At 27.2% G+C, this 22,032-nt stretch overlaps 2 protein-coding genes and 1 long non-coding RNA gene across 11 annotated transcripts in view; 1 reads left to right on the top strand and 2 right to left on the bottom strand.

The window, feature by feature from the left end:
• Positions 1–5,485: 5,485 nt before the first annotated feature.
• LOC123262384 (histone acetyltransferase Tip60) lies at positions 5,486–9,641 on the bottom strand. The gene is made up of 5 exons (XM_044724563.1): positions 9,488–9,641; positions 9,333–9,390; positions 8,967–9,035; positions 6,627–7,719; positions 5,486–5,679 (listed from the first exon to the last, which is right to left on the bottom strand). The coding sequence occupies exons 1-5, from the start codon at positions 9,530–9,532 to the stop codon at positions 5,571–5,573; spliced, it is 1,374 nt and encodes a 457-aa protein (XP_044580498.1). The 5' UTR covers positions 9,533–9,641; the 3' UTR covers positions 5,486–5,570.
• Positions 9,642–10,858: 1,217 nt separating this feature from the next.
• On the top strand, positions 10,859–12,712 carry LOC123262401. Its single transcript, XR_006508941.1, has 3 exons — positions 10,859–11,267; positions 11,489–11,916; positions 11,996–12,712. It is a non-coding gene; the product is annotated as an uncharacterized LOC123262401 (long non-coding RNA).
• Positions 12,713–16,133: 3,421 nt separating this feature from the next.
• LOC123262373 overlaps positions 16,134–22,032 on the bottom strand; it is a 79,503-nt gene continuing 73,604 nt past the window's right edge. For all 9 annotated transcript variants that reach the window (XM_044724538.1, XM_044724540.1, XM_044724539.1 and 6 more), the window contains 3 exons: positions 20,171–20,280; positions 19,559–20,080; positions 16,134–16,584 (listed from right to left, as the gene is read on the bottom strand). In XM_044724538.1, the coding sequence (XP_044580473.1) occupies positions 16,432–16,584; positions 19,559–20,080; positions 20,171–20,280 (785 nt within the window). In that variant the 3' untranslated portion in view covers positions 16,134–16,431. The remainder of the gene's footprint in view (positions 16,585–19,558; positions 20,081–20,170; positions 20,281–22,032) is intronic.

Genomic DNA, 22,032 nt, shown 5'->3' with positions numbered 1-22,032 from the left:
TCGCTTTGGTTTGAATTTTTTTGGAAGTTTCAGGGTGACCATTTTTAATTGTTTTTGGCAGCTAAAAATTAAGGAGTTAATTCTGCGGTAAATTTAATTATAATTGAAAATTTGGTAAATATTTACAAGTAGGGTCAAGCATTTTAATTTTTTGAATGTATTTTATTTGAATGAAATTTTCATTTTATTGCAATAAAAAATTAGTTAAAAAAATATATTATTTATCTAAGAATCAAATTATTTTTAAATGATTAGATAATTTATTTTTTTTTAATTTTTTAAGCAAAGATAAATTAGAAATTTAATCCTTGAAGAATTTTATTCTAAAAAAATTAACTTGATTTAAAATAGAAAATTTTATAAAATTATTTTGAAAAAGTAAACTTTTAAATTTAGCAAAAAATTTTTTGAATTAAGAAATTGTTCTGGATTTGTTTTTTTTTCTTTTGAGCCGAGAAACAAATGTTTTCTGCTTATTCAGAGCAAAGAAAATTAAAAAAACAATTTTTTTCTCTTAAATCAAGTTACTTTTCTTGTCAATTTATGTAGATTAAATTAAATTAGCTATAAATGATATATGTAAGGACTTTGTAAGTATGTATGTATATACATAGATATTTGTAAAATACTTTGTAAGCTTATGGAAGAATTTGAAAATAAAAGCAAAAAGAAAAACTGGAGAATGATTTTTATTAAACTCGATAAAACGTGAGACAACATCGTACACCCTTTCATCCACGTAAATAGCCTGTAAAATAGGAGGAAAATCGAGCTGGATACTGGAAACTGGAAGATACGCGGTCTCGTTTTCTTTCTCCTCCTCCTCCCCTTTTTTCTCTTTTCTTCGTTCTTCAGTAAGTAAACACCCGCCTTATGAATTTTAAGCAGCGGCGTTACGTGTGCATGAGTGTTGAGTGTGCTAAGTATTTTCCCGTTTGACAACAACCTTTTACCCTACCTGATGCTGATGATACTCCATATAAAACACCTACACTTCCTTCTAACCCACGATCTAACCTCACACTCTCGTATTATATAGACAATAAAAAATACAAGTTTCGTTCAACAAATACAAAATTACTCGCAAGTAGATATTTTAAAAAATTTATCTCAAGTTTAACTTTGTAAATATTAATTATATTATTAAAAAATTTGTCTTTGAAAAATTAAACTAAATTTATATAAAGATTATTTTGTTTTGAAGTCTTTCTGATAAATCTTGATGTAAAAATTAATTAATAATAAATAATTAATTAATTAATAATTAACGCTACTACGTTTAATTAAATACAATTAATTATTTAAATGTAACTGAAATTAATTTTTATATGGCAATTTTTAGAATTTTAAATAAATAAATAAATAATTATAGAGAGAATTTATAAAAAAATGTAACTCATAAAAATTAAAAAAAAAAATTATATTAATTTTGAAGTCTCTAATTATGCATTTTTTAATTTTTATTAAAGAAAAAAAAAAGAATTCCTCTACAAATTTTTACAGTGTAGTAAATATAAACAATTAATTAACTTTTATTACCTAAAGTCGAAAATTCCTTATATAGAATTGCAGTCTAATTGTTTCACCGCTATTGTAAATGAGAAGGAGGAGGAGGAGGAGGAGGAGGAGAATGGGAATGTGTGTTTATAATAATAGTCGATGTACACGAAATGTTCTTGTAGTTTAAATGAGGGTACATATATCCACGTTGTATTATATAGCGACAAGGAATATAGAGGGATATAAGTTGAGTGTAATCCGTCGTCGTAAGGTAAGTTGATGGCACATTGGAGAACACGGGCTCTGGCTCGGGTTAGAAGTGGGTGGAAAGGTTGAGGATGAGCGAGAGGAAGAAGGGAGAAGAGGACCCTATAGAAGACACATGAGTGAAGGTATGTAAACTCCTGTGGGATTCTTAAATGCTGCACTACTCCGAAAGCTATTAACTGGAGCTATTAAATGCCTTTAGCTCATCTCTCAAACTCTCAAAGGCACTATTATTGTTGGTGGGTGATAAGGTCATACTTTTGATTTTTTAAGGTTTGTATAATTATTAAAAAATTTTAGGTTATTAATAATATTTTATTTATTTTGATGTAATAATAATTTCAAAATGTAAATTTTAATAAAGATTAATTTTAATAAAAAATATATTTTGTAAAATTGTTGATAATTTTTATTTACAATCCTACTCCTTATTTTACCAAAAAAAAATTTTTTTCTAGTTAAGATATGACTTATTTAAGTAATAAAAATTATATAAGTTTAATATGACTTTTATGTTATAAATTAATAAATTTCAATAGATAAAAACATTAAATTTTATTAAAAAAAAAATCTTTATCTAAGAAAATCATTTTGAAAAATTATAAGTTATTCTAAAGAGTTAAAAAAAATTATTTATTAATAAAAAATTTCTTAATTCAAGAATTTTTATAAGTGAAATATTTAAATTTATTATTTCAAAAGAAAAATATTAATCATATTTATTTTTTAAATGTAATAATTTGCTTCTATTATTAATAAATAAACAAATCAATAATTTTATGTCCAAATTTTGGTGAATAAGACATTAAATCTTTCTCTAAAAAATATTTTTGTTACAAAAAATGGCTTAAAATTTCTATTGTACAGTTAAATAGTGTAAAATTACTGTTTGTATCCAGTGTATCTTTTTTGGCCACTTTATTTCCAAATTATTATATAAATCGACGTTCTAATTAGCTAATTGTCTAACTCCATGTTAGAGATTCTTCCATTTGTACGAAAAAACAATTAGTTAAAAATTTCTTGTCACTTTAAAAAACCATTTCATATTTCGGCTGCCCAATTTCAAAACACAGTAACTAACATTTAAAAATTTTTTTCAATTTTTCTTATTAAAAAAAATTTTGCCCGCCAAATTCATCAAAAATTTGATTTGTGAATAGAAAATACTTGAATATAAATATTTTTAAGAGAAAATACTTGAAATTAATGTCTAAAAGTAATACAAAATGCAGCAACACTAGAAAAAATCAGGTATAAAAATTTTGCAGTTACTGTGTTTTAAAATTGGGCAGCCGATCTACTAGAGGTATAATATTTTGGTTTGAATCATTTAAATTATTTCTAATTGGACTATTGTTATATCAAAATGTTAGAAAATCACCCTTTAAAAAATAAGGAGTTAGACCAATTGCTAATTAGACCTTTCAAATATTTCTATAATCGCAAGATGAATTTAATTTGTATAAATGTACTAATTAATAAATTCTATAATAATTCTATTTGAATAGTTAAATTTTTCTCAAATTAACTAAAATATCGTGGCCAAAAATGGTCCTAAGATGGGCAAAGCCGGTATTTTTACCCTAATTATCCAAAAAATTTCTCTTTCTATTTCCAAAAAAATAAATTTCCCCTATCAATCTTTCGTCCGAAAATCCAGCCAATGTAAATTAACAATTCCTCTTGTAAATAAAAGAGTAAAAGCCATAAAGCATCGAATGGAGCTCCTGAGAGATTGATGGTCTAAGTAACTTCAATTAAATTTGAAGGCAGCTTTTTTCGTAGCGTAGGAGAGTAGATAAGAAAAGAAAACTCTTGAGATTTTTATAAAAGTCACACACTGATCCCCTTATCCTCAATAAATGTAGTATGTAGAATGTCGACCTTGCTTTATACTGCTACAACACGATCACTGAAATTTTCTCTCCTCTTCCATCTTCTTTCTCTCTGTCTTCCTCCGGCCTCGTCTGCTCTCCGGTTTTACTAGAGTTCGATTTAGAATTTAGTATATAGGTATTCAAAGCCCGGGATTGGTGGACCCTGGCCACGCCCTGCATATAAGGGTGAAAGGTAAGGGTAGCTACCCCCGGCCGCGAGCACATACGTCCTCATGTCATGTGTGGGTAAGTATATACAGTACATATGCAGATAGCTACTGTACACTACATGCTATGTACTACATACCTTATATACCTCACCTACCCTTTCCACGATCCGCGATCCGCTGTATTCTATAGTTTGATATATACATATATGCTATATGTTATATGCATAGGTAGGTAACGAGCAGAGACGGACTTGATAGAACATGACACATGGCCACGGGCGAATAAACAGGGTGCGGCTTTACTCCTATTCTACCCTCTGTTCCTCTCGACTCTTCCTACGATCCTCTGTTCCTCCACTCGTGCTTGTTACGTCTCGCTATGCTTCCTCGACTCTCAATGCTAGAGATAAAGATTCTGCATCTGCATTTAAGGAATTACAGAGGATGTCGATGCGATAAAAGGATCTGTGGGTCTTGATTAATTAATTTGGTACTCTGTTTTGGTTTGTGGGTTCTTATCGTTGAATTTTGGATAGATTTATCTCTTAATTTTAATTGTGTGAAAAATAAAATGTTTGATTGATAAATTCAGAAATTAGTATTTTGAATTTTTTATAAAAAAATTAATAGGCAATTTTGAATTTAATTAGGATTGAAATTTTTTAGAGAAAAAATATTAAATAATTTTAAAACAATGTATACATATTAATTAAATCTACCAAATTATTATTTTGTAATGATTTTGGTAAATTTTTAATAATTTAAATTTTGAACAATTAAATTATCAATTTTTCATTGAGATTTCTTTTATAAAAAATTATTTTAGAGATACTTTAAAAATAAATTTTTGCAATAAAAATTTTATTTCTATTGAAATTCTTTTAGAGAAAAATTTAAACAAATAGTATACATATTATTTTAACATACCAAATTATTATTATTATTTTTTTTTTAATAATTTTGGTAAATTTTTAATAATTTAAATTTTATACAATTAAATTATCAATTTTTTATTAAGACTTTTTTTATTAAAAATCATTTTAGAGGTACTTTAAATATAAATTTTTTAAATAAAAAATTTATTTCTATTGAAATTTCTCATTGAATAAATTTTTAATTAATTATTAAACATATAATTAGGAATTTTATTTTTAAAAATTAATTATTGAGGATTAATCTCAAAAGTTTAGAAATAAATTGGATGGAAAATATAAATTATTCTTGGAGATGTATTTATAGGACATAAAGTATCTAGATAAATTTATCTTTTGAAATTTATAAATTATAATAACTAGTTTAGATTCGTTACCGACAGAGTGGATGAAACCATCCCTTACCGAGATAAAATAGGGGCTGAAGGTTTATATTAAGGGGCAGAAGGTATTGAGAAAGAAGCAGCGTTCGTTGGTAATATAGAAAATATTTTATTTTAGTATTCAAAAATTGACGGTGAAATTACGGTTTATTATAATAATTGTTTATTTATTCTTTGGATAGTAGATTTCTTTAGTAGCTAATTTATACAGAAGAAACGCTTTTGAAAAAAATAAATTTTAATGAATTTATTTATTTAAAAATAAAATAAAATTAAAACTAAAATTAAAGGATTTGTAACAACAACAAGATTTATTTATAAAATTTTTAAATTCTATTATTGAATAATTACTTTTTATAAAATTACATTTATGTACAATATAGTATAAGTAAGTTAAAAAAAAATAAGCAGCTGAGTATCGGTATTTATTGTCGCAGTTTACCATTTTGCGCGAACACTCCAGTCTTTAGGTTGCCAATTTAAGCATCTAGAATCTATCCTGATAGACCGCTTTGCCATTGCTTCTGCATGGTCTATTATTGTTTTTCTGAAAATATAATAATAATCTATATTATTAAGAGAATAAGAAATATTTAGGCTGCATTCGAAAATGCTCTATCTCTAGATACATAATTAAGAAATGACCTTGTATCTTGTGAACTATTGACAATTTAAAAGATATAAGCTCATCCCGATGTTACACTCATCAAGGCCTTTCATTCGAGTACCCACATCAATTTTTCATATATTTCATATATTTATATATATGTATATATGAAAAATATATCAAAAATGCATATGGGTACTCAAATGAAAGCTCTCGATGAGTGTAACATCGGGATGAGCTCATATCTTTAAAAACGTCAATAGTTAAGAAAGTACTGTGCAATTTAACGTAATTAAGAAATTACCTTGTATCTTGTGAAATATTGACATTTTTAAAGATATAAGCTCATTCTGATGTTACACTCATCAAGAACTTTCGTTTGAGTACCCACATCAATTTTTCATATATTTCATATATTTATATATATGATATATATGAATATATGAAAAATATATAAAAAATGCATGTGGGTACTCAAATGAAAGCTCTTGATGAGTATAACATCGGGATGAGCTTATATCTTTAAAATATATATTATATATGTATATATGAAAAATATATCAAAAATGCATGTGGGTACTCAAATGAAAGGTCTCGATGAGTATAACATCGGGATGAGCTTATATTTTTAAAAACGTCAATAGTTAAGAAAGTACAGTGCAATTTAATAAGTCATTATTTAATAAAGCAAAATTTTAATTTTTTACAGTTCATAAATCACGGAAGTCACATAGTGACTGCAAGGTTGCTATTAAATTAATTAATCAGATTAAAAAAATATTAAAAAATGCAAGACTGAAAAAATAAAAAATTTTCCAGTTTCTATATTTAAAAATAAGAGCCAAAATATCTAAAATTTCCAACTTAAAATTAAAATAAAAACTCACTCATTAAGCGTAACGATATATTGCCCCTTGTAATAATTAATAAGCCCCAAGTGCTGTAAAGTCGAAATAACATCTTCCTTTTTAATAGCAGTGAGCTCGCAGATTTCATTGATAGTAATCTGTGCTTTTTCATTTTCCACCAGCGGCTTAACATTGATAAGAATATCCACAATCGTGTGAGTCCAGTAGCTCCTATAAGACAGCAGGCCCAAATCAGACAGCGGTTTTTCTGGAGATCCAGTTTTTCCTTCAAATTTAGACAACTCGTAAGAAAACTCGATCAGGAGTTTCCCGTAACCTTTTCTCTGATACGGTGGCAGGGTGAGGATACAAGCGACGTTGTAGTCTTCGGTGGATTCTTTCTCTTTAGAAAAATATCCGACGATGTGGAAGCCCCTGCTGTCGAACTCAGTCATCGCGTAGAAGAGGAACGGGTCGGTGTCGTAGTAAAGAGTCTTGTGGTCCAGAAAAAGCTTCGCTAAAAGACACAAATTCTGTGCGTAATTCTTGTTCTTGCGTCCGTCGATTTCAAAGAAAGAAATTGAGCCCTTGCGGTAGATTTCGTTCCCTGGCGGGTGTCTTAAATTGCACTTGACTAGATGCCGCTCGAGGCACTTCCGGCTCTTGCGGTATTTAAGACAGAATTCACAAATATAAATGCAGGGCAGCGTGACCATAGCTTCGGGGTAGGGACTGAAGTACCAGGGCCTGATCCGGTGGCGACCCAACTCGATTAATTCGATGTTCTTCATGCGCGTCACCACGTCGTCGTGGTGGTGCGTCACCATCGACCCCGTGGGACGCGGACCAGGTGTTTGCTGGACTCCGGAAGGGTTTGTGGCTTCTTGGGAGTCTTCGTTGTCCAAAAAAGTCCCCTTTCGCTTCCTCGAGATCCGCTTCTGAAGTGCAGCTTGGAACGCCGCGGAGCCGTTCACTGGCTCGGTGGGGGTGTTCGTTGGGCTTGGAGGCCGGCTGATTTTTTTTGGAGTCGCGCATCCTGTCCCTGGAGCTGTCGTTCCGTCGCGGTGAGGGTATTGGACCTTTCGCGTGTCTAATCTCTCTTCTGTTACCCATTCGTCCAATCTTTTGTTGACTGTAAATTTTTAAGAAGAATATTTTTATTTTTTACAATACATGATAGTCAATTTATTATAAGTATTTAGGCGGCATTAATAATACTCTATTTTCAGATGCTTAATTAAGAAATGACCTTGTATTTTGTGAACTATTTACATTTTTTAAGATATAAGCTCATCACGATGTTACACTCATCAAGACCTTTCATTTGAGTACCTACATCAATTTTTCATATATTTTATATATCTATGTATATTATATATATAAATATATGAAAAATATATCAAAAATGCATGTGGGTACTCAAATGAAAGGTCTCGATGAGTGTAACATCGGGGTGAGCTTATATCTATAACTACGTCAATAGTTAAGAAAGTACAGTGCAATTTAACATAAATAAGAAACGACCTTGTATCTTGTGAACTATTGACGTTTTTAAAGATATAAGCTCATCCCTGTGTTACACTCATCGAGACCTTTCATTTGAGTACCCACATCAATTTTTCATATATTTATATATATATGTATATATAAATATATATCAAAAATGCATGTGGGTACTCAAATGAAAGCTCTTGATGAGTGTAACATGAGGATGAGCTTATATCTTGAAAAATGTCAATAATTAAGAAATGACATTGTATCTTGTAAAATATTGACATGTTTAAAGATATAAGCTCATCGCGAGGTTACACTCATCGGGACCTTTCATTTGAGTACCCACATCAATTTTTCATATATTTATATATATTATATATATGTATATATGAAAAATATATCAAAAATTCATGTGGGTACTCAAATGAAAGCTCTTGATGAGTCTAACGTCAGGATGAGCTTATATCTTTAAAAACGTCAATATTTAAGAAAGTTCAGTGCAATTTAACTATAATCATTATTTTATAAAGCAAAATTCTATTTATTTATAGTTCACAAGTCACGGCAGTCACATAGTGACTGCAAGATTGCTACTTATAATTTATTTTTCTTTTTTTACTATTGATTTTTTTTATTTTTGAAATAAATATTCAACAGTATTTTAAATAATTCTATGATTCTCTATTTAATAGACATTTAAAAATTTTTTAGGTTTATTATAACAATTAAATTATAGCAAAAATAATTTACTAAAAACAATTCCATATTTAGAAGCTTTAAAAAATTATAAATGACATTTTGTAATTTCAGGATCATTTTTATTTTTTCAAGATAAATTAATTATTTTTTAAGGTAAAAAAAAATATTAAACACATAAATACTTACAATCAACATAATGGACATAATAATATTTAACTGGTCCAACGTCTTTTACACTAATTAATTCCGCCAATGCTGTGAGAAAGAAAAAGATAAATATTATTAGCAAATTGAGGTGTCAAAAAAAAGTAAACATAAAATTCAATTTATATGTCAAGTACCAGAAAAATAAATAAATTTTATAATAACAATAATTATTATTATTATTCTTTATTATTGATAAAAAAAATGAGTAATAACAAAATAAACAAACAAAATACAAATTGAAAATTGAACTCGGTGTTTATTGACTTAAAAATTACATAAATAATAAAAAATAGTTTAATTTGGTTAAAAAAAATGATATTATTATTAAAATTAATAATAACTTACTCCAATCATTGGTACTGTGCATACGAACCGGCAAACGACAGCCTTCTTCAAGTAAATTCTAAAAAAAATTAGGTTATGATTGTGACTTTAACAAATACTTGCGATCTGTTAGTGACATATTTGAAGATATTTAAATTCTGAGGGTGAATATTTACCAGTGAGTCACATAAGGAGTGAGAGTCCTCATTGTCACCGATCATTTTTGTTAATTATCTAATGTAAATAGTTTTTAATTATATTTATGTTTGTCGAGTTTTTCTAAATCTTATTCTGACGCCGAGTGTTTGAATGCTACTGACTGCAGAGAGCCACTGTCACTCGCTCTTTAGGTACGGCAGAATTAAACAGTAGATGGCGGTAAATTTTAATTTTTTAACGCGGAAAATTTTTAATTATTTAAAAAATTTTTGGAATAAAATAATTAAGATCAAAATTTAATAATTTGAAGATTTTTATTTTTATTTTTAACTTTAATTATTTTGTTTAAAAAATAATAAATTTTATATATTATAAATTTATTATTTATAAAAAATTAAAATTCAAGGATTTATTTCAATCAAAATTTATTTATTAAATAATATTTTATTTAATATCAAATAAAATTTAAAATTAATTAAAATTATAAAATTAATAAAAAAAGTTTCAAGACTGTTTCTGAAAAACTTAGCAAATTTAATAAACAATTAAAAGAGACAATACAATCATTTAAATTTGGTCTGTTTTCAAAAACAAGTTATGATATTTAAACTTTTTCTTGGAATCACAAATAATAAAAATTTTAAAATCAATAGTAGGCTCTGAAAGTTTACATATTCTTCTCTACACAGAAAAAAAGATTTCTTGACTGGAGAATAAAATTCTTGGCTCAAGTAAATTTTCGCGTGCCCGAAGGAAGACCGAAGTTGTCTTGGTCGAAGTAAAAAATTTTCTTGCAATTCTATTCTTGGTGGAAGTAATTTTTCTCAATTCAAATTATCATAAATACTTGATACAATAAATTTTTATATTGGATCAAGATTTTTAGATACTTTAGGGAAGCAGCACCACCTACTTCAGCTGAAAAAGAAATTTTCTCACCTTGAGAAAATTTTTCTCTTGAATATTTGATACCCATTTTAGATTATTTTAGCACGCAATTATACATATTGAATGAAAAAAAATGATTCAATATTATTTGATCTTCCCATTTGACATGTTCGTCAATAAAAATATTAATGAAAATTTATTATCGAGATATTTAATTTTTTGGAGCAAGAGAAAAATTTTCTCAAGGCAAGAAAATTAACTTCTGTCAAGAACTTAATTTTTTGGAGCAAGAGAGAAATTTTCTCAAAACAAGAAAATTGTCTTGATTTAAATAAATTGTCTTGGATCAAGATACGTATTTCTTGAAGCAAGAGAATTAATTTTGTTGGAATAAGTGAAATTTCTTGTGTCAAAAAAAATTTTTTTTTTCGCCCAAGAAAATAATTAGCAAGAAAAATATTTTCTTGGTTCAAGTGAACCATTCTTTCTGTGTATGGAAACTCGCGAGCGTGTGCAATTTTCTGTACTGCGATGCACTTAACATTTATTAAATTGGTGACGCTTCGCGAGGAAGTCCTCTTGCAAACGGACACGTATCCTCAGCAATTACTGTGGTGAAGTAGGTACTTCATTTCAAAGTATCACTGAGTCATTCTCACGCAAGCAATTCAATAGAATAGGCGTGTTAAAAGTGACTATTTATTTAAATAATGAAAATTTATTCGCAATTTCTTCAGTAAATTTTCTTAATTTAGCAAAATAATAATCGAATGATTCAAATCATTGATGATAATGAAAGCAATTAAGGAAATTAATCTATCTTTTTTATTCATAAGTGTAATTCAGTGCAATTTGATAAAAATTTACGACTCTTCAACATCCAGCAGACCAACTGTTCACTTCCATGCTGTAAGTTTTTGTACTTTTTTAATAAACTTTTAAGGTCAATCAATTATAAATAATATTTACATTTTTTTGTAAGCTACATTTATTTTTAAAAGATTTTGTAAATTTTGATTCTTTAAAAAATTTTTGTAAAACGCATGTGATGTGATACAAATGAATTTTATTATTATTAATTGTAAGATTATGTAATAAATAATTAATTAAAAAATATGAATTTCAAACAGCGTAAGCTGCTAGAGTTGTGTTTTCCAAATGAACTTAATCCCGTTGCAATTTCGGTGGATTTGCTCGACGTAATGGACGAAATGCAGAGGAATGAAGCCATAAACTTCTCCATCCTGGTAATTGATCAAGATTTCAGCTCAAAAGTCATTAAAAAATACTTCACACGCCACCCCAGTTATCTAATAACAGCGGATTCGATGAAAATCCTGCGGAAAACGCTTCAAGAAATAAAATCATCAACAATTTGGAACGTGGCGTCGGTGATTGTTATGATTGGAGAAGACTGCGACCGAGCAGCGGAAATTCTTCAGGAAGTTTGGAAAATTGAAGCTCTTAATTCTTTTTACGTTTGTCCGAACAAGTCTTCAAGTGAGAGCGGAGCAAGTAAATGATAGCTGGACACTCTATAGACAGCCATTTCGAGATGGTAAGTCATAGCAAGATCACAGTATAATTTTTATGCTTGCAATCCCTCATGGTTCACTGCAGTATGAATTTTTTCACAGAACAGAGTATCTGTTCCAGCGTTATATTCGACAAGACCCGTTCGCTGGACGGATATTCTCTGACAGGCAAAGAAAATCGAGTCTTCAAAGGAAAAAAAATTTCGCCAGAAGTATTTACCGATCTATCACCCAGTGAACAATATGTGTTTATTGAATTGTTCACTGCATTAAATGTTACACCGGTCATTCATACCAAAAATACAGCTACAGCTGATTTATTCGTCCTGACAAAATTATTAGCCATTGGTACGTACGATATGTTGTTAGAATATAAAAAAAGTGTAAATGGCTTGCGTACTGCCTGAATATCTTCTCGATGATATTACGATCGGTGACCTCCACATATCGAAAGAATCTTTCTTTAAGAAGTATAATTTTCTAACGACGCGAAAAAACTTTTCACTAAAAAACAAAATCGATAAAACTGCTATGCACTTGGTTGAGGCTGGTTTTATTGACTATTTCGGAAAAAAAAGTCCAGTGAAACGTTACATAAAGAAACAAAAACTCATTGATTGGATTAAGGCGCTTGAACAGGAAGAATTTTTGGATTTACCTGATTTTTCTTACTTTTTTTGGTGTCTCGCTTTTATTGTATCCTTTTCAATTTTTGTGTCTTTGATCGAATTCGCCATGTATAAACTCAAAAATTATGTCAAAAAACGAGCGCGATAATTTGAAGTTAAAAAACTTAAAATTTAACGACGAATCGCGAATTTTGTTAAACAAAATATTTTAACAGCGCAAATTGTTTACGTCTCTATATATATTTATCGATTACCGTGCAATGTGCATGTTCCAACAATTATTTCCATGTAGCTCTAAAATATAACGTTTGCAATACAATATATTGATTTTTTTTATTGACTTCATTATATCACACGTGTGACTTTGAAATTGCGACCGTAAATTTTTATATTTTTTTACTATATTGTCTATTTATTAATTGCAATTTAAATAATAAAACTCACACTGAAAATTAGCTTTCGGATGTTTGTCTTTAGTTTGATAATTTATTTTTCCAGCAAATTGCTCGGCTGCCCAATTTCAAAACACAGTAACTAACATTTAAAAATTTTTTTCAAATTTTCTTATTAAAAAAAAGTTTGCGCGCCAAATTAATGAAAAATTTGATTTGTGAATAGAAAATACTTGAGTATAAATATTTATAAGAAATAATACTTGAAATTTAGGTCTAATAGTTATACAAAATACAGCAATACTAGAAAAAATCAGGTATAAAAATTTTGCAGTTACTGTGTTTTAAAATTGGGCAGCCGTGCTATTGATTGATAAATATATAATTGTTAGCCGAAAAATGGCGCACTAATTTTAATAAAATAAAAATAAATTTTCTATTTCGACATTTTTAATTAAAAATAAAGATAAATAACAAAAAATTGAATGTTAATTTTTTTAAATAATTTCCTTTGAAATATTTCTTCCGTATGACTCTGAAAGAATTTTTTGTAATGTACAATTTTAAAGATTAAGGTTCTTAAATTAATGTATTTATTAAAAAAAAAAAAAAATTCTGATTGATAAAACTTATTATAAAAGCAATTTTTAGTCATACGTAATTATATACGTACATAGGTACATATATATATATTTTTTTATTCATATATATGTATAACAGTAACATCACAGTGGCTTACAATAAATCATAAAATATCCAAATCGGCATGCGCTTCTTCATTATCTTTATTATATTCTCAATTATTTTAAATATTGTTCAGCAATTTTTTAAAAATAAAATTCCACACACAAGTCGTTGATTTATAAACAAAAAAAATTTTAGCTTACAAATTTTCGATATTATTGATACACTCAACATCGGAGAGACGGCAATAGTCGGACACTGTCCATTCAGGAAACAAAATATATTAATATAGTTTTATTTTTAATACACAAAGTCTCGATTTATCGAACAATATACCATGATTCGTTCATCAAAGTGATGTGAAACACATTATTTATTAGCTTTATATTTATATATTTTTATTTACAAGTATGATAAAATATAGTCGGAGATACAAAGACAGTTTTATTATTTGTACTGATAAACTATAGTTAATTACTGATTATTGATTATTAATCGATGGCCAATGACAAATATATGCATCATGTATTATTGGTATATATTTTTAATCACAACAATCGTATCGTGGTTTTTTTATTTTATTATGATTTATATTTATCAATTATCATATATATTAATATTATTATTATCGATTATATGAATGTTTATATGATAGAGAATTTTTATGGAAATTTACTTTCGTCCAGTCGTTTATTTATATTCAGAACAATAAGACACTTATCAGTTTTAATTTTTCATAAGGAAAATTCATTTTTTTTTTTTTTTTAATTAATTTTAGCTGAATTTTTTGAGCGGAAAATTTTTTTAGAAAATTAATAAAAAATAAAATTTCTTTTAAATTAAATTATTTCAGTAAAAAAAAATGTTTTTATTATTTATAAAATTATACATAAAAAAATTTTATATTGATTCCAAAAAAAAAATATTAAATTATTAAATATTAACTATTAAATTATGAGAAAAAATTTAAACACTAATAGAACGATTTGTTTATATTTAATAAGCTTTATTAACTGTTAATAAATGATTTTTTAACATCATAGAATTTAATAAATATTTATTAACAGTTAATCAATATTTATTGAGTGTTAATAAATATTTATTAAAATTTAATGAACTAAATAATTGTCTTTAAATAAATTAAATTATTAATAGTTAATAAATCCTTTTATCAGTGCAATAAAATTAAAAAAAAATTTTTTTTGAACATTCTAAAAGAATTTTCCCCATTAAAAAATGTATTTTAATTTTTTTTTGGTGTGATAAATATTTTATAGCCTTTTTAAAAAAAATTGGCTACTGAAATTATGAAAAAAATAATTAATTTTAAACTACAAATAAAAAAAAGAAAAAATGAATGAATGAAGGTACTTACAGTAACACATTTATTAATAAATATATTTATATATATCTATATATGTATACAATAGATTAATTAATTAATCAATGTATGAATTAATTAATTAATTAACAGTCGAAGCAGGTTTCCTCAGAAGAATAATCGAACATTTTTATTTATATAATAATATAGCTTAGATATAAATCCTGCTCTGATAAAATTCCTGTAAAATTTCAATGATCAACGGTTTGTATTCAATTATCAATTATTAATTATCAATAATCAACAATAAACACAATAAAAATAATTGTGTAAAGAAAATCTTCGGATTGACATAGTATAAAAAATATCTTTCATATATAATGTTGGCAAATGATAATAAATAAATTATTTCAACTATTATTTTTATTATTAATTATATCAACTCTTTATAAAATTAATTCGGCAACGCATCCGCTGATTAGATGGCTTATAATTTATCTTTATCCAGACTATTAAAGATACAAAATCTACAATAGAAAAACGGAACTCATTTAAATATTTATTTATTTATTCAGACACTCAAATATATATATCAACGACTTTACTTCTCAAAGTTTTCTTTTTTAACATTATTATTGTATATAATTATAATCATAATCATTTCAATATATATTTGTTATTAAATATTTTTTTAATTTTTTTTAATTTGCTTTATAAATTTTACAAGGAATTTTTGTTAATTTACAATACTAATTATTTATATAATACAGATTGTCAATATTGGCATAACCTTTTTTTTATATATATATATTTGTCCGTTTTTATATAATTTATTTTCTTAAAAAAAAAATAAATTAACTAATTTTTAAGGTGGCGCAAAAAAATGACTAATTTTTTTTTTAGAATTTAAAAAAAAATTTTAGGTCACTAATAAATTTTTTTTTATTAATTTGACACGCTAAGTAATATAATTAAAGAGAAACATATTAAAAAAAAGCCTGAAAAATTATAATTATTATTAAATTTTAAATTAAAAAAATTTATCTGGCATTTTTTTAAGTTTTAATGATTAAAAAAATTTTTTTAATTTTAAATGAGGCTAAAAAATTTTTTTAAAAGCTCGGAAAATAAAATTATTTAATTATTTCTGCGCTACGCTACTTATAAAAAATTCATCACTCGAATAACAAATAATAAATAATTTATACATAATTATAATTCAAGTTTTCAAGGGTTAAAATAATTTTTTTATTAACAATAAAATTAAAACTAACGAATGAGTAAAAATACTAGCTTGTAAATTGAGTATTGAGTATACGAAAAACTTGAATTACAATTTTGATCAATTTCTTATAAAATATAACGATATCCAATGATTATTTTCAACGAGGATACTCGATATGTTTAGTGTGCGTTTGACGTTTTACATAATAATAATAACAGCAATAACAAATAAATAATTATTAATAAAACTATCCTTCAATTAATAATTATTTATTTGTTAATGTAATTTTAAATTCCGTAGTCAAAACTCTCTTGATTTTGTATCCTCTTCTGGTAGTCTTCTAAGTAAGTGTCGACATTTCGGTAAATTCCGGAGTTTGCTTGGTACATTAGAGTCTCTAGTATCCGTTCGTTTTTTATCGCTTTTGATGGAAGAACAATCTGAAATAATCAATTAAATAAACTTTGCCTTTATTAAATAATGACTTTTGTTAAATTGCACTGTACTTTCTTAAATATTGACATTTTTAAAGATATAAGCTCATCTCGAAGTTACACTCATGAAGACCTTTCATTTGAGTACCCACATGCATTTTTCATATATTTATATATTTATATATGTGAAACGCTTCATAATTACGTAATAATTACCGTAACTCCTATTCTTTCCCGCTTCACAGCATTATTTATATTTGTAAAAATGTGGAACGCTTCACGATTTTGCGTGTCATTTACACGCATTTACACGTCATTTACAAATATAAATATAAATAATGCTGTGAAGCGAAAAAGAATAGGAGTTACGGTAATTATTACGTGAAGCGTTCCACATTTACGTAACAGGATATTGGTAGGAAAGGATTGAGAAAGGAATGTGGAGAGGATCATCTTAATGTGAGTTTATAGAATATGCGAGAAAAAATTATTAGATAGCTCGGACTGGGATTCGAACCCAGAACTTTCCGAAGACAGGTCGGCAGACCGGCTACAGTAAGCATTATTACGCATTATATATATATATGAAAAATATATCAAAAATGCATGTGGGTACTCAAATGAAAGCTCTTGATGAGTGTAACATCGAGATGAGCTTATATCTTCAAAAACCTCATTATTTAAGAAAGTATATATATATAAATATATGAAATATATGAAAAATTGATGTAGGTACTCACATTAAAGGTCTCGATGAGTGTAATGTCGGGGTGAGCTTATATCTTTAAAAATATCAATAGTTCACAAGATACAAGGTCATTTCTTAATTACTTTTGTAAAATTGCACTGTACTTTTTTAACTATTGACGTCTTTAAAGATATAAGCTCATCCCGTTGTTAACGACAATCATCAAGAGCTTTAATTTGAATACCCACATGGTTTTTTTTATATATTTTTCATATATACATATATATATATATATATATAATATACAGTAGAACCTCTATAACTCGAACTTGAAGGGAGAGACAAAAAAATTCGATTTATAGAGTTTTCGAGTTATAGACGGTTTCAAGTTAGGCAGTAACTGGTTTCATCAAACTGTTTCGCAACATCCTTTTTTTTTGACTCATCTTCACTGCTTCACTGTTCAATAGTTTTATTAACAAAATTTTCTTATACAAGAATTAATGTTCTTGAAAATTTTCAAAAATATATATTCTTAGCTCAAGGACTTCTTAAATTGATTAAAATAATTTTTACTTAATTTAAATAAAGCTATTCTCTTGTTTATCTATTACTCAAAGATAAATATTGATGCTCTTCTCTTCAGAAATCAATAATTAGTAATAATAGAATATTTGGTCGTCATCGAATTTCTTGAACCAAGAAATTGTTAATTGAGTAAAAGTATTTTTTTTTCTCAGTAAACGGTATAATAATTTTACAATTGCCAACAGAAAACCTGACGTCAGCTATGAATTCTATTACCATTTCGTAGAACTAATAATCTAAATAAGATATTTACATACGGTAATAATTTTTAATTCGAGATAAAGAGGTCCGAGTGTATGTATTCGAGTTATGGAGGGTAAAAATGTACAGAAACAGCTTGTAGGGACTCACTAATTATTTCGACTTATAAAGGGTAAAAATTTCGAGCAACGGAGGTTTTACGGCCTGAAGGGAAGGGGATGAAACATTTCTTCGAGTTGCGGAGGTTTTCGACTTATCGAGGTTTGACTTAACGAGATTCTACTGTATATTTTAAAGATATAAGCTTGTCCCGATGTTATACACATTAAGAGCTTTCATTTAAGTACCCACTTGCATTTTTGATATATTTTTCATATATACATATATATAATATATATAAATAATATATATAATATAATATATATAAATATATAAAATATATGAAAAATTGATGTGGGTACTTAAACGAAAGGTCTTGATGAGTGTAACATCGGGATGAGCTTATATCTTTAAAAACTTCAATAGTTCACATGATACAAGGTCATTCCCAGTAAACACGTTTACGTCAATGTGACGTCAAAATGACATTGGGCTATGTCAGGATTTACGTAAGATACAAGTCACGAATGAGTCATATATGACTCATTATTTCACACTTCTTGACGTAAGATTCTGACGTAAAAATATGACGTAGTCATGACGTCAGTATTATGTCTCAATGACATTTATGACGTCAATATGACATACCTGTGATGTCTATATCATGATAATGATGTCATTATGACGTAAAAGTGATGTAAGTGATGTAAGAATTGTACCTCAGAAAAAATATTAAAAAAAAATTTCTCAAAAATAAAAAGATGGCAATTTTGAAATTAATTATAGTGTTGTGGACTTATTACAAAGTTTGAAACACTAGTTATATGTTGATACTTGATGAAAAAATCCTGAAATATGCTGGGCTTGAACTTGGGTCCTCACGTATGTTAAATAATGACTCACAGATGGTATCGGTATTACGTAAGACCGTGACTTGTCACTGATGTAAACGCATGATGTTAAACTTACGTCAAGATTACGTACAACCGTGACTTGTCACTGATGTAAACGCATGATGTTAAACTTACGTCTTTATGACATACAATGATGGCATTAATGTTACGTAATATTGTAGTTTATATATTATGTCAGTTGTACGTAATATCTAAGTCATTTCCGTTACATCATAGAGAAGTAATAAACTTACATCAGTATGATGTCAAAAATATATCATATATTTTTACATCATAATTGGATCACAAGACAGGTCAATTTTACGTCATATTTACGTAAAATATTGTGACATTCCTATGACTTATAAATGACGTCATATTGAAGTCATGTGTTCACTGGGTTTCTTAATTATCTATCTAGAGATAGAATATTTTATACTTGAAAAGACCCAAATTCAAGTCAAGACTTATTTTATTTTAGATAAAAAATTAAAAAATTAAAAACACTAACCCTAATTAATTCCTGGGGAGTTATTCGGTATAACTTCAAGTCCTTGCTGAGTCTCTCCATGATACATTTAAATTCATGCTTAGCGTCGACTTTAGAGGACTTGGTTTTAATTCTGTGCTTGGCCCAACTGAGCATTGCCTCGAACTTTTTAATTTCAACGACTTCTAACCCGCGACACATTATTGTCTGGACCATGCTCTCGCTGAGAGTGAGAAAATGGGGGCTCTGGAAGAGTTGGTACGCCCGAGTCTCCACGAACGCGAGGATCATGTTCACCAGCTCCGAGGCGGAAGTGTAGCGCCAGTAGTAGTTCTCCAGGGCGCAGAGCATTACGCAGACTATTTCAATCCTAAGGAACTGCTTCGCATGGTGGAAACACGCTTGAAGCAAGTCTGGAAGGTCGTAGTGCTCTGCGGCGCAAATTAATCCTGGGATGTTGCTGCAGGTCAAAGGGCAAGACCCCGTGTGCAAGTAGTCTAACAAAATTCCAAAAGTTTCGGGGTCGAACTCGATTATGTCAAACTAAAAAAACAATATTTATTAATATTGAAGATATTTATTAATATCTTTTAATAAATAATTGATAATAATAATTATTAATAATAAATTTACTTCAGTTTGAGCCAATTTAGCACGGTCGACTTTCTGCGCGTCAGCACAAACACTCAGTCGAGGAACTGCTAGTGACTGGGCAGCTTTTTCCTTTTCTTTTGCTTCTTTGTCTGATAAAAGATAAATAATTTATTTCTTTTTAATTTTTTCCAAGTCAGCAAAAATTTTATTGTGTAATTTTTTTTTTATTCAATCAAAGATAAGATACATTTTAATAAGTCATTTTTTAGAAGATAAATTTTCGTAAAATATCAAATTTTTAAATATTAATTATAAAGTTTTATTATTTTCTTAATCTTTACTTTTATTATTAACAATTTTGAAAATTTATTTCTTCTTTTTCCTTAAAAAGACTGAATTAAAAATAAGCCCGCCAATTTTACGGCATTTTATTTCCATTTTTAGACCTTATTTTAGAAAACGAAAATTTTTTTTATCATTTTAAACTTTGTAAAAATTAAATTTATAATATTTTTTAGAGATAAAAATTGTAGGAACGTAAATTTCATACTTTTTTATATTATAAAAAAATTTTTACCTTGGTTAAATAATAAATATAGAATCATTTTATAAAAATATTTAATTTAATAACAAATATTTATTTTAAAAAATGATTGTGATTAATTATTGATACAAAGTAAAAATAAAATCCTAGTGAAAAAAATCGATTAATTAATTAATTGAAAGATAATCGATAATATCAATTTAATGTTCTTGAAGTAATAGACGACGTACTCTAGATACCAGGTGTCATTTAATAAAAAATAATTCAGTAACTTAAAATATTGTCGTCAATTTATTGACATAGTCAACTATTTATCTGATTTTTCTATGACGTCTGATGTTTAATGAGTTATGTGTAATATGTATTTAATTAGATAGTAATACAATAGTGAGGTAAGTATAATAAGGCGTGTGTAAATTATCCAAGTCAGTCGCGATAAACTCGTACTGTAAATTGGATCAATTTAACAAAAAAGATGATTATTAACTGGTATAAGGCAATAATTGTTTTAGGATTTATTGCGGGAATCAATTGTAAGATGAGATATTTAAACGGAAAAAATGAAGTAGTAGAGACGAATATGAAGAAAAGATGTGGGACAGGTTTATTGAACGGCGAGAAAACTAACACCGAATTATTTCCGTGGATGGTCAATATTTATGTGATAGTAAACACACCTGAACGTAGAATACGCTCGACGTCGTATTTTTATGGAACTATTATACATCCGAAGGCTGTTATCACTCTTGCGAGCTTTACGCCGAGGTAAATAATTACTTTTCTTTTGTAATTAGACTTTAAATTTATTATTAATGATTTTTATTGTTATTTTTTTTAATATTAATTATTTTTTATTATTATTAGTTAAATATTTTAATTTTGGCTTTATTTTATTTTAAAAAATAAAAAAAATCAATAGTACATACTTAATAATTTGTATTATTATTATTATTATTATTATTAAATGTTTTTTTAAATTTTTCATATTTTAAAAAATTCTTTTGTAATTAATTTTGAATGCTAAATTTTAATTTTAATAATAATAATAATAAAATTGTCTAAATTTTTAAGTGAAGCCGCTAATTTAGTAGTAAGTACCTCAACAGACGTCGAAAAAAAATACCAAGAACGAACTGTAGCAAAAATTTACCAGCACAAAAATTACGAAAGCAAAATATTCATGGCGACTGCTCATGACATAAATGCATATGACGTTGCAATTTTAATTCTTCTCACCCCGTTCTACTTTAACGGGTTAATAAATTCTATTTATTTGCCCACTAAGTATTCCGAGATCGATAGGAATAATTGTTACTCATTTCATGCAACGATTGACGGTAAAAATTAATGATTTCAA

Source organism: Cotesia glomerata, linkage group LG4, assembly GCF_020080835.1.
Source record: "Cotesia glomerata isolate CgM1 linkage group LG4, MPM_Cglom_v2.3, whole genome shotgun sequence".
In the NCBI taxonomy this organism is placed as follows: domain Eukaryota; kingdom Metazoa; phylum Arthropoda; class Insecta; order Hymenoptera; family Braconidae; genus Cotesia; species Cotesia glomerata.
Note: the sequence above shows the minus strand (reverse complement) of the source record. Positions and strands in the feature narration are given on the sequence as shown.

Excerpts from the sequence above, each read along its gene's own strand:
- LOC123262384 (XM_044724563.1), bottom strand. The coding sequence starts at position 9,532 with ATGATCGGTGACAATGAGGACTCTCACTCCTTATGTGACTCACTG. Across the intron at positions 9,391-9,487 it reads ACTCCTTATGTGACTCACTG|AATTTACTTGAAGAAGGCTG; the intron begins GTAAATATTCAC and ends AATTTTTTTTAG. Across the intron at positions 7,720-8,966 it reads TTATGTCCATTATGTTGATT|TCAACAAAAGATTGGACGAA; the intron begins GTAAGTATTTAT and ends AAAAATTTACAG.